Genomic DNA, 21,763 nt, shown 5'->3' on the forward strand with positions numbered 1-21,763 from the left:
TGCATAGCTAAAGAAATTAATCTCGAGTTATCAGTTTTGAGATGAGCCGACATTCGTTCGATTACTTTCTTTACAAGCAATATTACACAACAGATGTTATCAAGTAATTTTCTCATAGACAGAAGCGGAAAGAAACAGACCATATATACGTACATTCTGTTCAATTGAGACATTCACCTATTTCTGTCACAAGATAAGAAGTATTCGTACTTAGATATAACAAATTAGGTCTATATGTCGATAAGAATGTTTAAAGGTAAGTGTATCATTGCGTATTTAAGGTAAGAAAACATTTCAGTTAAAGATAGTGCAATGTTATACCCTGCACTTACAAATAAAGATTGCGCAAACGATGTTTATGATATGCATGTTAACAAAGGGATGATACATACAATCAGTTGTTTTGAAGTTGACCTTACGAAATATCTAGGTCATGCTTAACAGACTTATTTCACCTTTCTTTCAATACACTGGATGCATTAGCAAATTTACAAATACAACTCAAGTGCGTCTAAATATTGCATTACCGCGTTCATCTTTGTGTATATTTAGGAGTGTAGAAATATATTGTGTTTGTTTTTAAAATCACTTTTATTTTAACAACTTCCGGTAAGCTTTTATGTTGACATTTTGTAGCTAAATGAAAAATGTTCAATAGTTATAAATCGATTTAACTGAAACAAATCTGGTCATAAACCAAAACGGTTTAATAATCTAACAAAAGTGAAACCAAAAAAAAAACCCAACTTTATACAGGTACAAACAAACGTTGTTCAATGTGAACCAAGGTCCAGTGTTAAAGTCCGTTTTTTGACCTATAACATTTGTCTTTTATAAATGGTGAATGGAATGGAAAGTTGTGTCATTGGCACTGATACCACATCTTCTTATATCTAGTCAATATACACAGGTGTTATTGTTTGTATTTTAAAACCATTTCAGTATTTTAGAAACTTGATACGAGAGACTTACCGTTTGGAAATAACATACAATTGTATATTTTATCCTCACTCTTTTTTCTTCTTCTTCTTCTATTCATTTTGATTATGGGTTTTCTGCTTCGGCCCCAACTATTTTATGTTATAGCTGTATGCAACACAGTAACAATCAATGATATGATGTGTTTTTTGTTACTGATTGAAATGCAATTTATTTGTTAAACGGTTTGTCTTCAGCATTCACAGGTACATAACTGTCAATAAATTTTGAACTATAAAACCTCATTTTGTTTTCAATAGAAAAACAGAGTATGCAATAAGTGTTACTCCTTATATATGTATGCACCATGTAAATAATTGAGACAGGATAAAATTAAACTATCCTGTATGACACTGACATACATTTCTAGTCCCAAAGATTTTGTCATATAACCTGAATGCTGATTATTAAGTTTTTGCGTCACAGGTTTTATCCTATGCGTGTTCGTTTGGATTAAGAACAGTAATCTAAGTAAGTTAATCTTTTTACATTTATAATGTCTATATTACATGTACATGTTTATAATAGATTGAACTCTCTAAAATCATTGCATGTGTTATGTACGTGATCATCTAATATTGTGTGTTATATTTCACTATCAAATGTAAAATAATACATACAAATCTGAAGGTTGTTAAAGAGAGAATTAATTAATAGTTATCAAAGGTACCAGGATTATAATTTAATACGCCAGACGCGCGTTTCGTCTACATAAGACTCATCAGTGACGCTCAGATCAAAACATTTAAAAAGCCAAACCAATACAAAGTTGAAGAGCATTGAGGACCCAAAATTCCAAAAAGTTGTGCCAAATACGGCTAAGGTAATCTACTCCTGGGCGTAAGAAAATCCTTAGATTTTTGAAAAATTCAAAGTTTTGTAAACAGAAAATTTATAAAAAAAAAAGACAATATAATTGATATTCATGTCAACACCGAAGTGCTGACTACTGGGCTTGTGATACCCTCGGGGACGAAACGTCCACCAGCAGTGGCATCGACCCAGTGGTGTAAATAGTTATCAAAGGTACCAGGATTATAATTTAATACGCCAGACGCGCGTTTCGTCTACATAAGACTCATCAGTGACGCTCAGATCAAAACATTTAAAAAGCCAAACCAATACAAAGTTGAAGAGCATTGAGGACCCAAAATTCCAAAAAGTTGTGCCAAATACGGCTAAGGTAATCTACTCCTGGGCGTAAGAAAATCCTTAGATTTTTGAAAAATTCAAAGTTTTGTAAACAGAAAATTTATAAAAAAAAGACAATATAATTGATATTCATGTCAACACCGAAGTGCTGACTACTGGGCTTGTGATACCCTCGGGGACGAAACGTCCACCAGCAGTGGCATCGACCCAGTGGTGTAAATAGTTATCAAAGGTACCAGGATTATAATTTAATACGCCAGACGCGCGTTTCGTCTACATAAGACTCATCAGTGACGCTCAGATCAAAACATTTAAAAAGCCAAACCAATACAAAGTTGAAGAGCATTGAGGACCCAAAATTCCAAAAAGTTGTGCCAAATACGGCTAAGGTAATCTACTCCTGGGCGTAAGAAAATCCTTAGATTTTTGAAAAATTCAAAGTTTTGTAAACAGAAAATTTATAAAAAAAAAGACAATATAATTGATATTCATGTCAACACCGAAGTGCTGACTACTGGGCTTGTGATACCCTCGGGGACGAAACGTCCACCAGCAGTGGCATCGACCCAGTGGTGTAAATAGTTATCAAAGGTACCAGGATTATAATTTAATACGCCAGACGCGCGTTTCGTCTACATAAGACTCATCAGTGACGCTCAGATCAAAACATTTAAAAAGCCAAACCAATACAAAGTTGAAGAGCATTGAGGACCCAAAATTCCAAAAAGTTGTGCCAAATACGGCTAAGGTAATCTACTCCTGGGCGTAAGAAAATCCTTAGATTTTTGAAAAATTCAAAGTTTTGTAAACAGAAAATTTATAAAAAAAAAAGGACAATATAATTGATATTCATGTCAACACCGAAGTGCTGACTACTGGGCTTGTGATACCCTCGGGGACGAAACGTCCACCAGCAGTGGCATCGACCCAGTGGTGTAAATAGTTATCAAAGGTACCAGGATTATAATTTAATACGCCAGACGCGCGTTTCGTCTACATAAGACTCATCAGTGACGCTCAGATCAAAACATTTAAAAAGCCAAACCAATACAAAGTTGAAGAGCATTGAGGACCCAAAATTCCAAAAAGTTGTGCCAAATACGGCTAAGGTAATCTACTCCTGGGCGTAAGAAAATCCTTAGATTTTTGAAAAATTCAAAGTTTTGTAAACAGAAAATTTATAAAAAAAAAGACAATATAATTGATATTCATGTCAACACCGAAGTGCTGACTACTGGGCTTGTGATACCCTCGGGGACGAAACGTCCACCAGCAGTGGCATCGACCCAGTGGTGTAAATAGTTATCAAAGGTACCAGGATTATAATTTAATACGCCAGACGCGCGTTTCGTCTACATAAGACTCATCAGTGACGCTCAGATCAAAACATTTAAAAAGCCAAACCAATACAAAGTTGAAGAGCATTGAGGACCCAAAATTCCAAAAAGTTGTGCCAAATACGGCTAAGGTAATCTACTCCTGGGCGTAAGAAAATCCTTAGATTTTTGAAAAATTCAAAGTTTTGTAAACAGAAAATTTATAAAAAAAAAGACAATATAATTGATATTCATGTCAACACCGAAGTGCTGACTACTGGGCTTGTGATACCCTCGGGGACGAAACGTCCACCAGCAGTGGCATCGACCCAGTGGTGTAAATAGTTATCAAAGGTACCAGGATTATAATTTAATACGCCAGACGCGCGTTTCGTCTACATAAGACTCATCAGTGACGCTCAGATCAAAACATTTAAAAAGCCAAACCAATACAAAGTTGAAGAGCATTGAGGACCCAAAATTCCAAAAAGTTGTGCCAAATACGGCTAAGGTAATCTACTCCTGGGCGTAAGAAAATCCTTAGATTTTTGAAAAATTCAAAGTTTTGTAAACAGAAAATTTATAAAAAAATTTAAAATTAAATTTTAAAATTTTAAAAATTTTAAAATTTAAAAAATTAAATCAGACGTCGGACGTCAAAACAAAAACACCACTTTACAACAACAAAATATGTTTACGATTGAGTAATATAAAACCAATTGAAACCAGAGGTTATCTCAAATCTAAAGGAAAGCCAATCATTCCTTTTAATTTAAAACCCCATTCAAATTAAAAATTAAGCCATGCATTCTTCTCATTTAAACGTCTAGTGAACCAGGTCATCGTTGTTTGCAAAGGACTTTTCAAGGGGTACTACTAGTGTAGTAATACAAAATCTCATAATGATCATCTCAGACACTTGTGTATATTCTATAGCAATGGTTGATTGATTGATTGTTGGTTGCTAAACGTCCAGTGCAAATATTTCATGCATATTCAGGACGAGAACAAGTTCACAATAAATACAATAGGTAAAAAAATGTGGGTGATAGCAATGGAACACGACACATATTACTATAATTTATATCGAAGATTATCATAACGAGGAAGTAGGAAGTACACATTTGCTATACATTTTTAAAACAATAATACTTTATTCAGAATCAATGCAGCTTATATAGTTTATTTACATTAAATGGTTAACTGCATCAGTACTAGTGCAATATATATTTAATACTTACATGCAAACAAAAATGGCGCGAAAATGATAATAAAGTTATATCTAAAACAAGGAGTTAGAAATCTTAGCACACGTACACTGATTGATTTAAATGTTTGCAAAGCTAGTTTGGTTTTCCAAATTCAAAAATACAAGGTTATGATCATTTACTTTGAGATGAATACTATAACTTATAACATTGTATTGACACAAAATTAATATGTGTTTAAAACCGAAATCCTCATAGTAGTTATCGTATATATAACGATATAAAGGAATCTAGTACCAATAAAAAATATTTCTAATTCCAATAAATATTTCCCTCCTTAGGTGATGCAGCTTGTTTAGATTGTAAGGGGGTTTCCCAACCAGAGGACTGTCCTGTTGTAACGCGATGTGGCCCCCATGAGGTAGGTTAACACAACAGCTGATTATCGACTGTATGAATGTTTTTTGGTTTCTCGTTTTTTTCGATTAGACCATTGGTGTTCCAGTTGGATTGGTTTTACACTAGTCAATTGTGGGGCCATTTATAAATGTTCGGTCTTACTTCCGTATACCATGTAATAATGGTTTATCTTACATTTTATTGTTGTTTTTAGTTTTTCTCAGTTGCAATAATTTGTACTTTGCCATGTTATGCTAATTTAGACTCGTATTAACAGATGAGAATGTTCACTGATGGTTATCTTTGAAAGCAAATAATCTTAAATACGAGTACTTCAAATCAATCAAATGTCTTCTCTAAAAAAATATATTAAATAAAGAAAATAATGTCAACAAAAAATGAAAAGATTTTTAATGTTAGGGTCTTAACTAGATTTTTTTTCAGAAAAACCTTGAATTTCCCCAAGACTTATACGTATTACGATCAAAGATGACGATGAAAATACTATAGATTACACATCTGACTTATTATTAGGTCTTTCCACTTTTCTGTGGAAAGACCTATTGTTTTTCTTCTGATTATTTTTTTTTTTTTTTTCTTCCGCCTAATTTTGCTCTTGCGATAAACATTTGTTTCGCAATATGTCGCTTAGATATTTGGTATATGATATCGAACAGTTTATGCGCTTTTGAAATTTACCCTGCGTAAACGAATACTTTTCTTTGTAGGAGTTATCTCCCCAAACACTGTTTTCCTTGTTAGCGCATCTCCTTCGCAACCGTAAAACATTAAGACAATTTTATTTTACAAAATTGCTCGTTATATCCTTCGCATGATTTGTCCTATTTTGACCGAAGCGATATGACCGCTCCATATGAGAGTTATTTCCCCTTATGCATCTGATATAAGTGATATGAATTTCTATCTTATAAATCATAAGTGATAGAGACCTAGGATCTTTTGATTTGAGGTCCTTGGTCCAAAAAAATAAAAAATAGGTCAAGGTCAAAGGTCAAGGTCATATTCTAATTTTTGAATTTGGCTTATTTCCACTAATTTCCAGAAACCGTATAAGATATCGACAAATTATTTTTTCTAAATTGTTAGTTGCGACATGTCGTAACACGTAAATTTTGATTGCAAGGGTACGTTGAACTTAAAAGTGAGTTTTCTCCCCTCTTGTATTTTAAAATACGCGTATGGTGATATAACTGATTAACCAAATATAATTAAGACCTATGGTCTTTTGATTTTAGGTCCTTGGTTTATGACCTTGAAATTGATCTCAAGGTCATAGATTAATTTGACGTTCTAGTTTTTGACCTTTGCTTTCAGGTCATATGTATACATGATATAGCTATGAGACTTTTGGCGAAAGGTATCAAACCATTTAACCTTGAAAAAAATAACCGGAAGTGACCTTGTGTAAACCGGAAGTAGCTATTTTTTTGTACTTTATTAATAAAAAAGTATATAGAACCAGATCTTTTTGGAATCACTGTCAATTAAATATTCAAATATTATCGGAAGTAACATTTTTCAAACCGGAAGTAACAAATTATCTCCCTTATTTAAAAAAAAATGTATAGAAACCATATATTTCTGGAATCAGCGTACAATAATCTATCAGTTGACGATTGAAATGACATTTTAAACTTAATTTTACAACTTTCATATTAAAATACATTGTTTTCAGTGGAAAGACCTTCAATTGTTCTCTGAACAATTGGTTTTTAATATTTATTTTTTTTTTCTTCCGCCTAATTTTGTTCTTGCGATAAACATTTGTTTTGCAATATGTCGCTTAGATATTTGGTATCTGATATCGAACAGTTTATGCACTTTTGAAATTTACCCTGCGTAAACGAATACTTTTCTTTGTAGGAGTTATCTCCCCAAACACTGTTTTCCTTGTTAGCGCATCTCCTTCGCAACCGTAAAAGATTATGACAAATTTATTTTACAAAATTGCTCGTTATATCCTTCGCATGATTTGTCCTATTTTGACCGAAGCGATATGACCCTTATCAGAGTTATTTCCCCTTATGCATCTGATATAAGTGATATGAATTTCTATCTTATAAATCATAAGTGATAGAGACCTCGGATTTTTTGATTTGAGGTCCTTGGTCCCAAAAAATGAAAATTAGGTCAAGGTCAAAGGTCAAGGTCATATTCTAATATTTGAATTTGGCTTATTTTCACTTATATCCAAAGACTGTATAAGATATCAACAAATTATTTTTACTAAATTGTTAGTTGCGACATGTCGTAAGATGTAAATTTTGATTGCAAGCGTACGTTGAATGTAAAAGGGAGTTTTATCCCCTCTTGTATTTAAAAATACGCGTTTGGTGATATAACTCATTAACTAAATATAATAAAGACCTATGGTCTTTTGATTTGAGGTCCTTGGTTTATGACCTTGAAACTGATCTCAAGGTCATAGCTTAATTTGACGTTCTAGATTTTGACCTTTGCTTTTATTCTATATGTATACATGATAAAGATATACAACTTTTAGAAAAAGATATCAAGCCATTTAACCTTGTGAAAAACAACCGGAAGTGACCTTTTGTAAACCGGAAATAGCTATTTTTTTGTACTTTTTAATATAAAAGTATATAGAACCAGATATTTTTGGAATCAGTGTCAAGTAAATATTCAAATATAATCGGAAGTAACATTTTTCAAACCGGAAGTAACAAATTATCTCCCTTATTTAAAAAAAATGTATGGAAACAATATATTTTCGGAATCAGCTTACTAGGAGCTATCATTTGACGATTGAAATGACATTTTAAACTTAGTTTCATAACTTTTCATATCAAAATACATTGTTTTGATGGAAAGACCTTCAATTGTTCTCTGAACAATTGGTTTTTAATTCTATATACATGTTTTTCGCGCAAGGATTTGCCAACACTTTCTTAATTACGTTCTCTACGTTCTAACCTGAAATTTACTATATCAGCCTTGAAGTTGTAGCCGTTAAACTTTAAAGATATTAATTAATTTAAAAAAAAAACCCAGAGAATAAACATAAAGTAGAACATATATAAAAAGAAGATGTGGTATATATGATGAGACAAATCTCCACAAGAGACAAAATGACACAGAAATTAACAACTATAGGTCACCGTACGGCCTACAACAATGAGCAAAACCCCTATCGCATAGTCAGCTATAAAATGTCTTGAAATGACAAGGTAAAACAATTCAAACGTGAAAACTAACGATCTTATTTATTATAAAATATGAATACATATAGTTATTAGAACCTTGTTAGTGAAACGTAGTCACGCGATCTTTATTTTAATCAAATCGACTTGATATGTGTTTCAATTTTCAGCAATGTAGCGTTGAAGAATATGTTACGAACGATGGTAATACCCTATACGATGTTGGATGTAAGGACATTCAGGTTAGATAGTTTTAATAAGTCGTGTTCTCAATAGAAATATAAGCTCACATGAATGTTTTAGGAATTGGTATAGTCCTCACATGTCGTCCCCTTGTAACAGGCTTCTTTCATAAAAAATAGCGTTTATTTTGAATAATAGTAAAAGAGGGACGAAAGAAACCAGAGGGATAGTCAGTCTCATAGATCGAAAATAAACTGACAACGCCATGACTAAAAATAAAAAGACAAATAATAGAACAGAAGACACAACATAGAAAACTAAAGACTGAGCAACACGAACCACACCAAAAACTGGGAGTGGTACGCAGATCCTGCTCTACATGCAGTAATCGATACGTCACCATTTAAATGTATATTAAACACGTGGAAATTTTTGCATTTTGTATGGTGAACACCTTTCAGCAGGAATTAATGTCAATTGTGTTTGTGCGTTTCTTCTGCCTTCTTTAAAGAAAAAAAAAAGTATATGCTAGAAAAAGTATTGATCTCTGGTTATTAGCGAAAAATATTCCCGCCTTAAATTATGTACATATTCCTGTTATTTTATGTGTTATCAATAATACAGACGACAGATCGACGAGTTTTGATTTTCTTTCGATAAGTTTCTTAAGTGTATCAATCTGACGGTGTAAAAACACGAACAAAGGGATACTACCTTCAATAAAACTAGCAATGGTTATATTTATAGAGATGCAATTTAAACGGCTTTGGGCGAAGACAGGCTAACACGACAGCAAGTATCAAGCGTGAAATTGGCACTGTTGTTTGTTCTGAATGCTGCAATTCAAGATTGTTTCCCTTATGTAACATTGCTGGATGTGGAATCAAGAGTAAGTATGAATACATATAGAAAGATGTGGCATGAGTGACAATGAGACAACTATTCATCGAAGTAACAATAGATATCACAAAATAAACAAATTTGGTGAATTTCTGTCTTCTGATTGGTTAAACTAATTAGTTTTATTTTCAATGCTGTCAATTTTTATGGCGACACGCCAACTCTGACGTTGTGTATACGCCAACATGTGTGTACGTTGTAATTGTTGATATAAATAATATAAAAAGTTCTTTGAGCTTCATGTTTGATAAAAATTTATTTATAATGCATGGCAATAAATTATTTTGAATTTATTGAACTATAAAATTAATTTTTGACTCTTCATATTTTACATAATCCGTCTCACGGATTATTCAATGTGAAGAGTCAAAAATTAATTTTATGATTCAATAAAATCAAAATAAATAAAAGCCATTCATTAAATATGGTATGAGTGCCAGTGAGACAACTCTCTATCCAAGTTACAATAGATATAGGAAGATGTGGTATGAGTGGCAATAAGACAACTCTCTATCCAAGTCACAATATATATAGGAAGATGTGGTATGATAGCCATTCTAATCTCTATAAAACGAGAAACACGTATGAACTACATAAACAGACGACAACTACTGCACATCAGATTCCTGAACATACATGATTAAAATATAATCAGACTATAACAGGGCATTGTGATATCACAGTATGGAGATGTGTTGTCAATGATGCGCCTACTCACCATAATTCAGCCTCTTACATGTTTAAAATTATTACATCGAATACTGTGTACATTGTAGTATAATATAAAAGGCCCCCGACTAGGAACTAGGAAAGCGACGGCTAGATGCATAACAAGCGTAAAACTAACACCATAGGCAGCACACAATACCATGCGGCAAACAAGAATATTGTATAATGGGGCATTAGCTACGATTCAGAAAAAAAAACAAAACATTTTTTTATCAAACTTTTTTTTTATTTCACTATTAACAGACCGTTTGATTAAATTTGTTAAAATCAGACCAAAAAGATAATAGTTCAACTCATTTGAATCTGTATGCATAGTTCAGTAATTAGACTTTGAGATAAAAGGCAAAAACAAAATCTAAACTTTTTAATATAAAACAAGGAAGCTACTAGGAGCAATATTGTTATGAGTTACATTGCACGTGCTTGTCTCCCTATACATAATTATTTGTTTGTTTGTATTAGATCGTATGACCATTATATGTGTTCGAATGTGGTATCAGTGGTTAGTTACATTATGTCTTGTTTAGAAAAGGCACTAGTGGTACAGCATTGTTATTTTTTTTTAAATTCGTATATGTTACGACAAAAGTTAATATATAGGATGTTTAAACTATATATATATATATATCAGTTTAAGTATGTTACATGCTCAAACATGGACATTTTAATCAAATCGTTGGCCATGAACTTCACATGAAATTTCACTTTTATCAAATCACGATAGTTCCAGTGATTAAATGTAATATATGTACAAACAGAGGATGTGGTATGATTGCCAATGAGACAACTAGCCACAAGACACCAAAAATGACACAGAAATTAACAGCTATGGATTACCGTAAGGCATTCAACATTGAGCAAAGTTCATACTGCATAGCCAGCTATAAAAGGCCGCAAAATGACAATGTAAAACAATTCAAAGTGCAAATTGACGGCCTTATTCATGTACAAAAAACGAACGAAAATCAAACATGTAACAAACGACAACCACTGAATTACAGGCTCCTGTAATTCAATTCATTAGATAAGAAACCAGTATATTAGATACAGCAAACACATTTGTAACCTTCAGTCATGATTTTTTTCCCACGAACATTATGATATAAATTCATTTGCATTGATTTTGTATCTTAAAGTTGTTTTTTTAACATTTATTTTGCAGAACCAATACTTCCAGTAGGGTCAAAGATCTGTTATAAGTGTCCAAGTTCTATACACCCGGACGAATGCACTCAGTTAACTCTATGTCATAAAAATCAGGTATATTTTACCAGTTAAAATTATGCATCACAATTCACTTTAACTGCAACCGTAGGACCCGCGAATGTCCCTAGTATTAAAACCATTTTAAAGTCAAGTAATTTCTTTTCGTGCAAATGAATACGAGTTTTATCAACTGCAAACATAATTGGGAACTTTAACTCGAAGTGTTCAGATCAAAATAATGTTCTCTGTAACAATACTAGTAGTACTTGATTTTAATATGGAATATCCAATGGTTGTAAAGGGTACATTCATGACTTCATATTTTTGTTCGATGCTTATACAGTCTTGAATTAATGTATTTGTATGTTTATTAGATGATTATGTTAAACAAATCTTAAATATTTGTTTACAGTCCTGCTTTATAACCGAGACTAAAAACCTTTTGGGACATCATCGATGGCAACATGGCTGCATAGACAAACAGGTAAGAAAATCAATTACCAAATAGGAAAATGAGTAAAAAATGGGGAAAAAAAACGACAAAAATTAAAAAAAAAATGATTTAAATCTGCACACAACCAATCTTAATGTTTTGTTCTATTATCATCTCATACTAAAGATATATTACTTTTGAAGTCAATCCTTTAAGACTATCCGCTAATAGCGGCAAATAAATTCATTAGAAATACCAGGGTTGAAATTGTGTAGGACAGTCTCGAGTCTTGTGTACACATGACTCATAAGTGACGCTCTGACAAATAATGATGAATAGATAAAACTAACTACCACATAATTGCTCCTTATAATCATTAACTCAATATATATATATAGAAATTACATACATTAAGACATATATTATTTTATTAATTACCAGTACTCATGAAATAGTTATCAAAGGTACCAGGATTATAATTTAGTACGCCAGATGCGTGTTTCGTCTACATAAGACTCATCAGTGACGCTCATATCAACATATTCATAAGTAGAAAGTTAAAGAGCATTGGGAATCCATGAAAATCATTACACATTCCTAAAAAAAAACACTAACACAAAACTGTATGTTCGTATTCACTATATACTGAATGCAAAATCTAATTTGCAATATCATATACTAGGATTGCCATTCTTTTGTCGGCAAACTACAGATTACCATAAGACCGTTTTATCAGTTGTTATTAAATAACTTTAGTTAATATCACTTGTGTAATATGTTCTGATGACATTTCCGGAGCAACTGAGACCAACCCGGTATATATTTTGGTTTTTCGTCCCACGTGGACAAATACGGTGCTTATCCTTCCGGAGCACCTAAGATCATTCCAAATTTTGTTTGCGATTGTGTTGCTAAGTCTTCAGTTTTTTATGTTGTGTCTTGTGTACTTTTGTTTGTCTTTTCCCTTTCAGCCATGGCGTTTTCGATATATGAGTTTATATGTCCCTCTGGTAACTTTAGCGGCTCTTTAGTAATTCATGTTTTTCTGTGGGTTTTTTTTGTATGTTGTTTTTTGTTTGTTGTTTTACCATTGCATTCTTCAACTTATGAGTTTAAAAGATACTTGCTCCTAAAGTTCTGTCTCCTTTTCTTCATCGTGTATTATTAATAAACATATTCATGATATGATAAGACTTGTATGTGCCTAAATGAAGGGACACTTTATGAAATATAATACACTCTATAAGTGTACATGTGTATAACATCATCTGCAAAGGTTTGAACGTCATGATGCGTCAGCGTTGCGAAGATGCATTTCATGTCTGCAATGAATTGCATGGTTATATTTGTCAATGCCATTCTTAGATTTTATTTGTATGACAATATACTTTTTGACTGAAATGTATCAAGATTTGAAATATAACATCGCATTGAATTTTCAGTGCTAATATGGACTGTGTTTGAAGATTTAGTTTGCATAATTGAAGTGCGTATGTTTTAGAATAAATATAATAGAATCATTAGACAGTGTGACCATTCAAAGAAATTTAGATTGGAGCTTTTACTTTTGTGTCGGAGAATAATGTATCTCTATATTGTTATACTTTTATAACATAATTCAATTTCTTGTCTATGTATTATACTAAATTTCCTTTCCTTCAAACGTTTAATATTCGAACAGTTGATGAATTACTTGTAAAGTCTGCAAGAAAATAGTCGATATTTTAACAAAAATATGTTTTCCTTTTGGCGTTCACATCTGCTAATTTCATTTTCTTTCATAGAGTTGTTCTTCACAGTCAAACTCTGCTTCATCAACTTGTTCGAATTGTTGTGATATGGATGTTTGCAATGATAATTGTAACAAATCAACAGTTACCACAACAATTTTGAAACCGTCAACTTCTCCTACGAAACCCCTAACAGTAAGGTCAACGACATCCAAGATGTTATCAACAAGCATTCAAGCATCAACCATGACACCAACGGTTACAACACAAACTACCAACCCGACAACAATTTCGACTCTCCATACAACTGCGATTCCAACTGTCAAATCTACAACGATTTTAACTCCTCAAACAACAGCGATTCCAAATGTCCAATCTACAAGAATGACAACTAAAAAAATGACAGCGGTTCCAACTGTCCAATCTACAACAATTCTAACTAAAACAACTACAACGATTGCGACTCGCCGAACAACGACAGCTCAACGATTATCATCTACTATTGATACATCAACACGTTTAGAGACTACAACAGCAAACCAGGCAACATGTACGTATGTATTCATTACACAAAATATTCCAAAATATGAAAAACCGAAAAGTAAAACGTTTTTCGATTGTTGCAAGTCTGATCCATTTATATCATACTCGTTGCACGAAACTCAAGGAAGGAGATAATTAAATCATTAGCCAAAATGAACTGACAATTCCACGGTAAGTAATGAAAAACGACTAACAGTAAAACAAAAGTTTACAAATTCAGCCCTGAGTAACTCAAACCAGTGCAAAAACGGGTGGTTGTCATTTGTGTTTATGAAATGGAAGCATTCCCCGTTTTGTCGTCAAACTCATTTTCCAAACCCGGTTATAAGTAAAATGCAATATGTAACATAATTAGACGAGATTGTAGAACCTTCTAAAAATAGATATTGCATGACGGTTAGCCAACTCATTTCGACATGCAGTACAAACCTATGTGAATGGCATTTAAGTTAAATGTAATATATTGATATGATTAATGTAATGATTCATTTGATCATTCACTTCCTGACATGTACCGTCATTTGTTTGAATATTCACTGGATATTATAGTTTAGAAATATCAATGGTTTCATTTTGCTGTATCCGATGTGCACTTTGACAATTTATTTGCTAAAGTCAAAATCATTCAAAAGTCAAAATCATTCGAAAGTCAAAATCATTCGAAAGTCAAAAATACTATATAAACGTTAAGGAGTAGAAAACAATAAAAAAAAATATAACTAAAGCTTATGAGTAGGAGCTATGTATGATTAAGATTCATTCCTTAATTAAAATTGAATACCGAAAACAGCGAATTTGAATCATAAAAAAAAATGTATTGTATGTCAATACTGAAGTAGTGGCTATATGGCTGATGTAGAGCAATAAAGGTTCATCAAAGCAGGTATTGGGTTAATTGTTATAAATGTAAACCATACCAATGCCATTACACCAGATAAACATGTATTTTTGAATTTGTAGTGAGTAGTCCGATTATTATTGATGTCACCAGAACTCCACAAGTTGTTCATTTTGGTGATAAGGTCAACATCAGATGTACAGCCATTGGTTATCCTCCTCCTATTTACAATTTCAAATTCAGGGTGAGGACATTTTATAATCTTAAAATTATCAAAAAGTGTTTATAATTGCATTATTTCTCTTGCAAAATATTTGACTAGATAAAGATTGCCATTTGAATTTATTATTTCATTTTGTGTTCCTCTATGTTCTTTTCAATAAAGACCCTAATACAACCAATAGTTCTGTCCATCACGCGCAAAGCGAATTCACACTTAATAAGTTTGCTATTATGATAAATTGGTGTTTTCAGAATATAATTGATCGTTTCCATTATATCTATTCCATACTATTACAGACTTGAGATTATTTAGAGCCTATAGAAACATATTAAGCAAAACGTGTTCTACTGTTGAAGACTGTATGTTGTCATTCGCATTCAATTAATAAATACTTATAATCTTAAGTACTGTTAACAGATAAAAAGCATAACATTCGTACTACTACAATGAAATGACAAATAGGTTTTTTCAAGAGCCAACAGCCATTATTTATGGTTAGATAATGATTGGCATTTAAATTAATCATTTGATTCTGTGTTCCTCTATGTTCATTTAAGGTAACACGATACCGAATGACGTTACGCCATGAGTTATCGTTCCTGACGTTATCGAATAACGTTCACACATAACTATAAGCCCATGCAGCGGGTTTTGTGTAGCATTTTTAACGGTACCTTTCCCTAGATGCAGAGTGCCGAGAGTTTTGATGCAAAACGTAGCGGTTATTTGACATAGATTGTTTTATCGTTTTCCGGCAATCATTCTGCTCATTGTCAATCTTTAAAAAGTATTACTTTACTTTTTAAAAATTCTGTTTCTTTGATATTTAAGCATCTGCACGCTTTATCTATATATGTTCTTATGCATAACAGGCACAGTTTTATCACTTTATTTTTATTCTTGGTATAGATATAGGAAGATGTGGTGTTAGTGCCAATGAGACAACTCTCCATCCAAATAACAATTTATAAAAGTAAACCTTGGTTTATTTTTGCAATAAGTACTTATTCATGATTCACGCCGTATCCCCATGAAATTTTGTTTTGAAAGTAGAAATCTAATTCATAGAAGCTTAGGATGATGTGTGAAAAAAACGGGGAATTTACAACTATTAATTCGTTTTAAAATGGTCATCAAAAACACCGCTCGGACAAAATTGAAATTTATTTGGATGAGAATACGGATATAATTAGGGGGAAAAGCACAATACAAGCAGACGTTGAAAATCATACAGAAAATAGTTTGTTTGTATGGAATGTAAAAAAGTGGTTATTTAGCCGAATAACTTTTCTTGTGTTCCATGTGTAAACAGTCTCTGAAATTCATTGGTCTGTACAGAGTAAATTCGATATAGTTTTGGAAATATTTTAAAATACAGTGCCAGCTTTGTAATCGTATAAACCACGTCTACTCAGGACGGACTGCAACATCGGAATGAAGCATTAGTAAGTTAACGAAGGCTGAGAAATACATGGGCACTTGATTCGGCAGAAATAAAATAACAAAATTCAGGTTCCGTTACAGTCTGAATAAAGCCAGCCCGAGTATCCACTTGCGTCTACAAACGCAAGTTGATAGTTGGGGCTGGCTGTAGTCAGACCGGTTCCATGATCCCTGATTCCGTTCTAATTTTTTTCTCGAAATTTACATGCAAACGGCTGACTTTTTATTATTCAAACGACAAGAGACTGTAAAAAAGCTAGATCTTGAAATCATTTAGATTGTATATTCGTGTTAATTTACGCTTGCATGGGTATTCGGTGTTTTTTTAGTTTTGAATTGGAAATAATGTACATGTACAAGTTGGGAGACAAAACGACTGAAAGAAAATTAACAAAGTTACCTTTTAGGGCTCTGAGGGCCATATTGCTCGCATAATAGGCGTCGGAAAAGGCCCGGAAAGTTTCTTTCTTAAAATTAGTTTTTAGAACAAGTATACAAGTATATATATAAATGTATAGCGTCAGTTTAAATTTTCCCGACCATCATCGCGGATGCCCTGCCTCTATTGCAAAACCTACCTTTTGTATTTATTGTTAACTTGTTCTCGTCCTGAACATGCATGAACTGGACGTTAACCAACCAATAATCAAAGCAATCAATCCTACAATTTACCCCCGTTACTTGGAACTTTAGTTGTTAAAATTTAAATCATTGCCCTTTAATTGTTTCAAAAAAATTGACAAAGTTTAAACGCAGACCGCGAGGAAGACCAAAATTGAACAGTTACGCAAAACTAAATATCTACGTTACCGCTTGCTTATTTTGGAAGTGGGGTAACATGAGACTTTATTTGTAAAAGTACAAGTACAAATAAAAAAAAAATTGTGTACATGTACATGTTATTTGTACAAAAGTTGGCTGATAGAATGATAAATGGAGATATGTGATATGCAATTTATAAGATAGCAACAGCTGGGCATTAATTAACTGACATCAACACCTTGAAGACATCAAGAAAATCGTGACTAATGCTAATTGGAATAGTATCTTTACACTTCTTATTTGTAGTTTTAGTAAACGTTGGAAAATTTTGAGTATGTAGTATAGAATGTCTAATTGTCACAGTAACATTTCAGTCTCTTGGTAAATATTAGTTTAATTCTTAAAACTTTTGCTCTTCTCTAGAAAATTCAAACCATTATGAAATATAAGGAGATGCGGTGAAATTTCCAATTAGTCAAGTTTCCACCAAAGACGAAATGACGGAAATGCTATCCTTCTTACATTGCTACTACATTTCAGATCTCCAAATTACCATTCCATTATATGAACTGCATATTCAAAAATATGCATTGTCACCAAATTACTTATAGAACACGTATCATCATATTGTTTAACATTTGTCCGTTCGACCGTTAATCCCGCACTTAGTATATATAGAGTTAATTCGGCTAATTATTTAGAATTACAGTAGTTTTGCTTCAGCTTTAAAACTATGTACCTGGTGTTAGTACTCATATTATAGGTGCGCATATCGTCTGGAGTTTCTTTTTTGTTTCATGACAGGCTGCTGGATTAGGCATTTTGATAAAAATACAAAGGCACACAGAGTACAGACTCCGGCTCACATCTGATACAGGTTGAATTTCAAGCTGGAACTTTTAAATTTCGCAGTTGTTTTACTTATATAAAGAATGCATATATGGTCTCAAGATTTGTTATGTAAATAACTTTTCACAAATGACAGAATGTTGAAATTTGTGAAATTTTGCATACAGTTTGCTAACCCGAATAATTCAGTCCCTCCCCGTAATCGATATCTCCTACTTACTTAATGTAGTAAGCGGAATATAACGACTGTATTATTCGGGTTAACAGTTTGCAAGGTTTGTCCGACTTGCTGAGCAAACAAGTAACACATTTACACAACGCAGAGTACACTATACTACATGTATTGTATGTACCAAGTCAAGAATATGACAGCTGTTTATCATTCTTTTGATGTTTTTCAGCTTTTGATTTCGTCATTTGATAAGGGATTTTTTTCGTTTTGATTTTTTCTTGGAGTTTTGTTATTTTATTTTTTTGAATGTGTATTTTATCATGATCATTATTTTTCCTCATAATTTTCACAAAATCTTTTTTGACTGGTGCATCAAATGTGTCTTTTATAAACAACTGTTTATAAAATTGTATTGTATCGTCCTGAACATGCATGAACTATTTGCCACTGAACGTTAAACAACCATCAAACTGAGCAATTGAAAAACTGTTAAATGAATCAAGTTTTTTAAAATACTATATTTCTGCATCACGGGATGCAGTGATGATACCACCATTGTCTAATATGATGGAGTTAAAAATCAGTAATTCGGATGAATCTCACGTGAAATGTTTCATTTAATTTTCACGTAAACTTAACAAAAATCTGAAGGTATTTTTTATGGTTTTAATCAAATTTTAGAACAAAGATATTATTTAAATAATTTGATTTCAAATATTTACGTGAATTTAACGTGTACAAAATTCCGGTGATTTATGCATGAACTATTATCATAAGATTCACATGGAACCTGTTCATGCAAGTTTCATGTCATGATATGCTCGTTTGATGTGAAAATCGGACGATATTGATATTAATTCATATGAGTGAAATTCCATGTGCAGGACGAAATAAAATTATATCTGATTCAGTAGAATTTTATATTGCATTACTAGGAACTTTACGACAGTCGACAGGGGAAATGAAAATAAAATATACTCATTCAGATCCCGACACATATTTTTTTCTCCATTTCTCTGAGAAGGAATAACGTTATATTCCGTACACCATAACGTCACACGTTTTTTGGTCAAATTCTAGGCCTTTCGATCAACTTTGAAGCCATTTATTTCAAAAAACAAGGATGGTGACATATGAGTTTCTATACGTGTATGGATTCACTATGCAATCCTGGATATTATGTTAGTTTTTTGTTTTTCTCCGTATATAAGAAAATAGCCATCCATTCGAAAATCTAAAAAGGTAAGCCAAAAAAAAGGCATTTCCCCTATATACCTAAGTAAATTTGTCGCCAAAATTCACGTTTTCCTATGAAAATTACAAAAAACAAAAATGGTGACCCCCATTTTTTATTACATATTCCGATATAACTCGATTCAAAGTACACGTATGCCAAAAATTTTGGAAATCGGGAGATATGCCATTCAGTATCGTGTTACCTTAAATAAAGAACACAATCAAACCTGCCTAAATCTTAATTATTTAAAATGTTGTCAAATGAATTTTTTTTTCACGTTAGCGTAAAGCAAACCATAACGAATTGTTCAGTTCTATATTATTAACATTTTGCAAATATCAAAACTTATTATTGATTTTCAAACAAGTAAATGCTGATCCAAATTTTAAATGCATATCATATTCAAAATGTATATTTTATTCTGCAAATGTTTTTATCTTTTTGTTTTTAGGACGGACCTCTACCAAATAATGCACATACGACAGGAAACACGTTAACAATACTAAACTTTGTGTCTACCAATGTTGGAAATTATGAATGTATAGCTACTAACTCAGAAGGAACTGGGAATTATGGTGTACATCTTCAAGCATTTCTTTGATAACATATTTATTTCGTCTTTGAATAGATCACTGTGATCATTTGTTCTATGTAATTAATGTTTTTTTTTATGATAATATATCATATTATATATGCTTAAACTTATCTTTTTTTTTTTTGCAAAAGGTACAAGTTATATGTTGTGTCATGTGTACTATTGTTTTTCTGTTTGTCTTTTTCATTTTTAGCCATGGCGTTGTCAGTTTGTTTTAGATTTATGAGTTTGACTGTCCCTTTGGTATCTTTCGTCCCTCTTTTATAGCCCCAAAACGACAATCTTTTTTATAAATATAATTTGAAATCAGGGAAAATAATATCTAACATGCAATTAAATCTGTGTTATGTACAAACTAAATTTAAAAAGAATGTGCATTGCCGGAACAGCGTGTCATTTCAAGTTTTATAGAAACAAAATTTGCACTTCGATTTGCGATGGAGCAAATGAGTAAATAGCAATAACAGCGATTTTCCTTTGCTTTTTCCCTGTGCATGTACGAAGTTTGTTTCTTCGAAGAATTCACCTGTTCCCTCGTTTATAAAACTTTACTCGCTACTCAATTCGACATCCAACCCAGATTTCTGAACGATTGATTTCTGAGTCTGAGTACAATAACCGTGCTCGAAAATTGCACGGTCATATCAATTTCCCCCCTCTATTTTTTGACATATAGCGATTTTTTTAAATGGATTGTTAATATCCATTTAAAAAAATCGCTATATTAAATCATATATTTTCTATTTTAATTTGAAGCATATTTAAACGGATAAACGTAGTTTTTCCTGCCATAGTGTACACATTTTCGATTCCTGATATTAAAAAACGTACTATCAATTACGGTGAATATAAACAGCACCATTGTTCATGTATATAAAATATTAATATGTTGCAATGATGGATCTCATGTCATGGCATCTGTCACACCATTGACTTTAGGAGCAGTAGATGTATCATGTTTTTATTTTAATAAAACACATTTTTTATTGTTTCGGGGAGGGTGTGGGTTGCATGAAATAAATGGTAATTGTAAATTTATGTCACACTTGTTTATATTCATGCTTTTCATGATCCGTACTTTCCATTTTATGTGTTTCTTTATTCTCGAAAGTAGACATCATCGATAACACACTCATAGGTTCAAACTAGTTCCCCTTTACGAACAAATAATATTGGTAGAATCATATCACATGAATTATATTTTTAATACATTTATGGATTTAAAGGAGGATAAAGCAATAACATGAGCAAGAGTAGATCCGTCTCAACTTGACACTCTGTCAGATTGGGTGACATAAAACAGGCATTTGATACAAATTCACAAGTTAAAATGAAAATGTATACTGTAAATTTGAAAATTATTGCATTCGCATAAATCACTAACAGTTTTTGTGGGGTTCGTGTTGCTTAGTCTTTAGTTTTGTATGTTGTGTCTTGTACATGTTGTATACTATGTTTTGTATGTTGGTCTTTAACATCGTGTTTTCAGTGTATTTTCGATCTTTTCGTTTTAATGTGCCTCTTGTATCTTTTGCCCCTCTTTTATTGTCAACCTCGCCATAATGTCTGAATTTACTATGAATGTTTGATTGAAGCTCGTCGTAAAAAAATGGCTGTCAAATATCTACTTGTTTTTTCATGTGGACATACTTATAACACTATTTGTTGTTGTCTGTTATCTTTAA

At 32.3% G+C, this 21,763-nt stretch overlaps 1 protein-coding gene across 1 annotated transcript; it reads left to right on the plus strand.

Moving 5' to 3' along the window:
• The first annotated feature begins 185 nt into the window (after positions 1-185).
• On the plus strand, positions 186-20,184 carry LOC143052747 (uncharacterized). The gene is made up of 10 exons (XM_076225853.1): positions 186-256; positions 1,405-1,449; positions 4,996-5,075; positions 8,406-8,477; positions 9,166-9,307; positions 11,210-11,307; positions 11,666-11,737; positions 13,471-13,966; positions 14,920-15,041; positions 19,935-20,184. The coding sequence occupies exons 1-10, from the start codon at positions 235-237 to the stop codon at positions 20,082-20,084; spliced, it is 1,299 nt and encodes a 432-aa protein (XP_076081968.1). The 5' UTR covers positions 186-234; the 3' UTR covers positions 20,085-20,184.
• The last annotated feature ends 1,579 nt before the right edge of the window (positions 20,185-21,763 follow it).

The sequence above is a fragment of the Mytilus galloprovincialis genome, chromosome 11, assembly GCF_965363235.1.
Source record: "Mytilus galloprovincialis chromosome 11, xbMytGall1.hap1.1, whole genome shotgun sequence".
Taxonomy (NCBI): domain Eukaryota; kingdom Metazoa; phylum Mollusca; class Bivalvia; order Mytilida; family Mytilidae; genus Mytilus; species Mytilus galloprovincialis.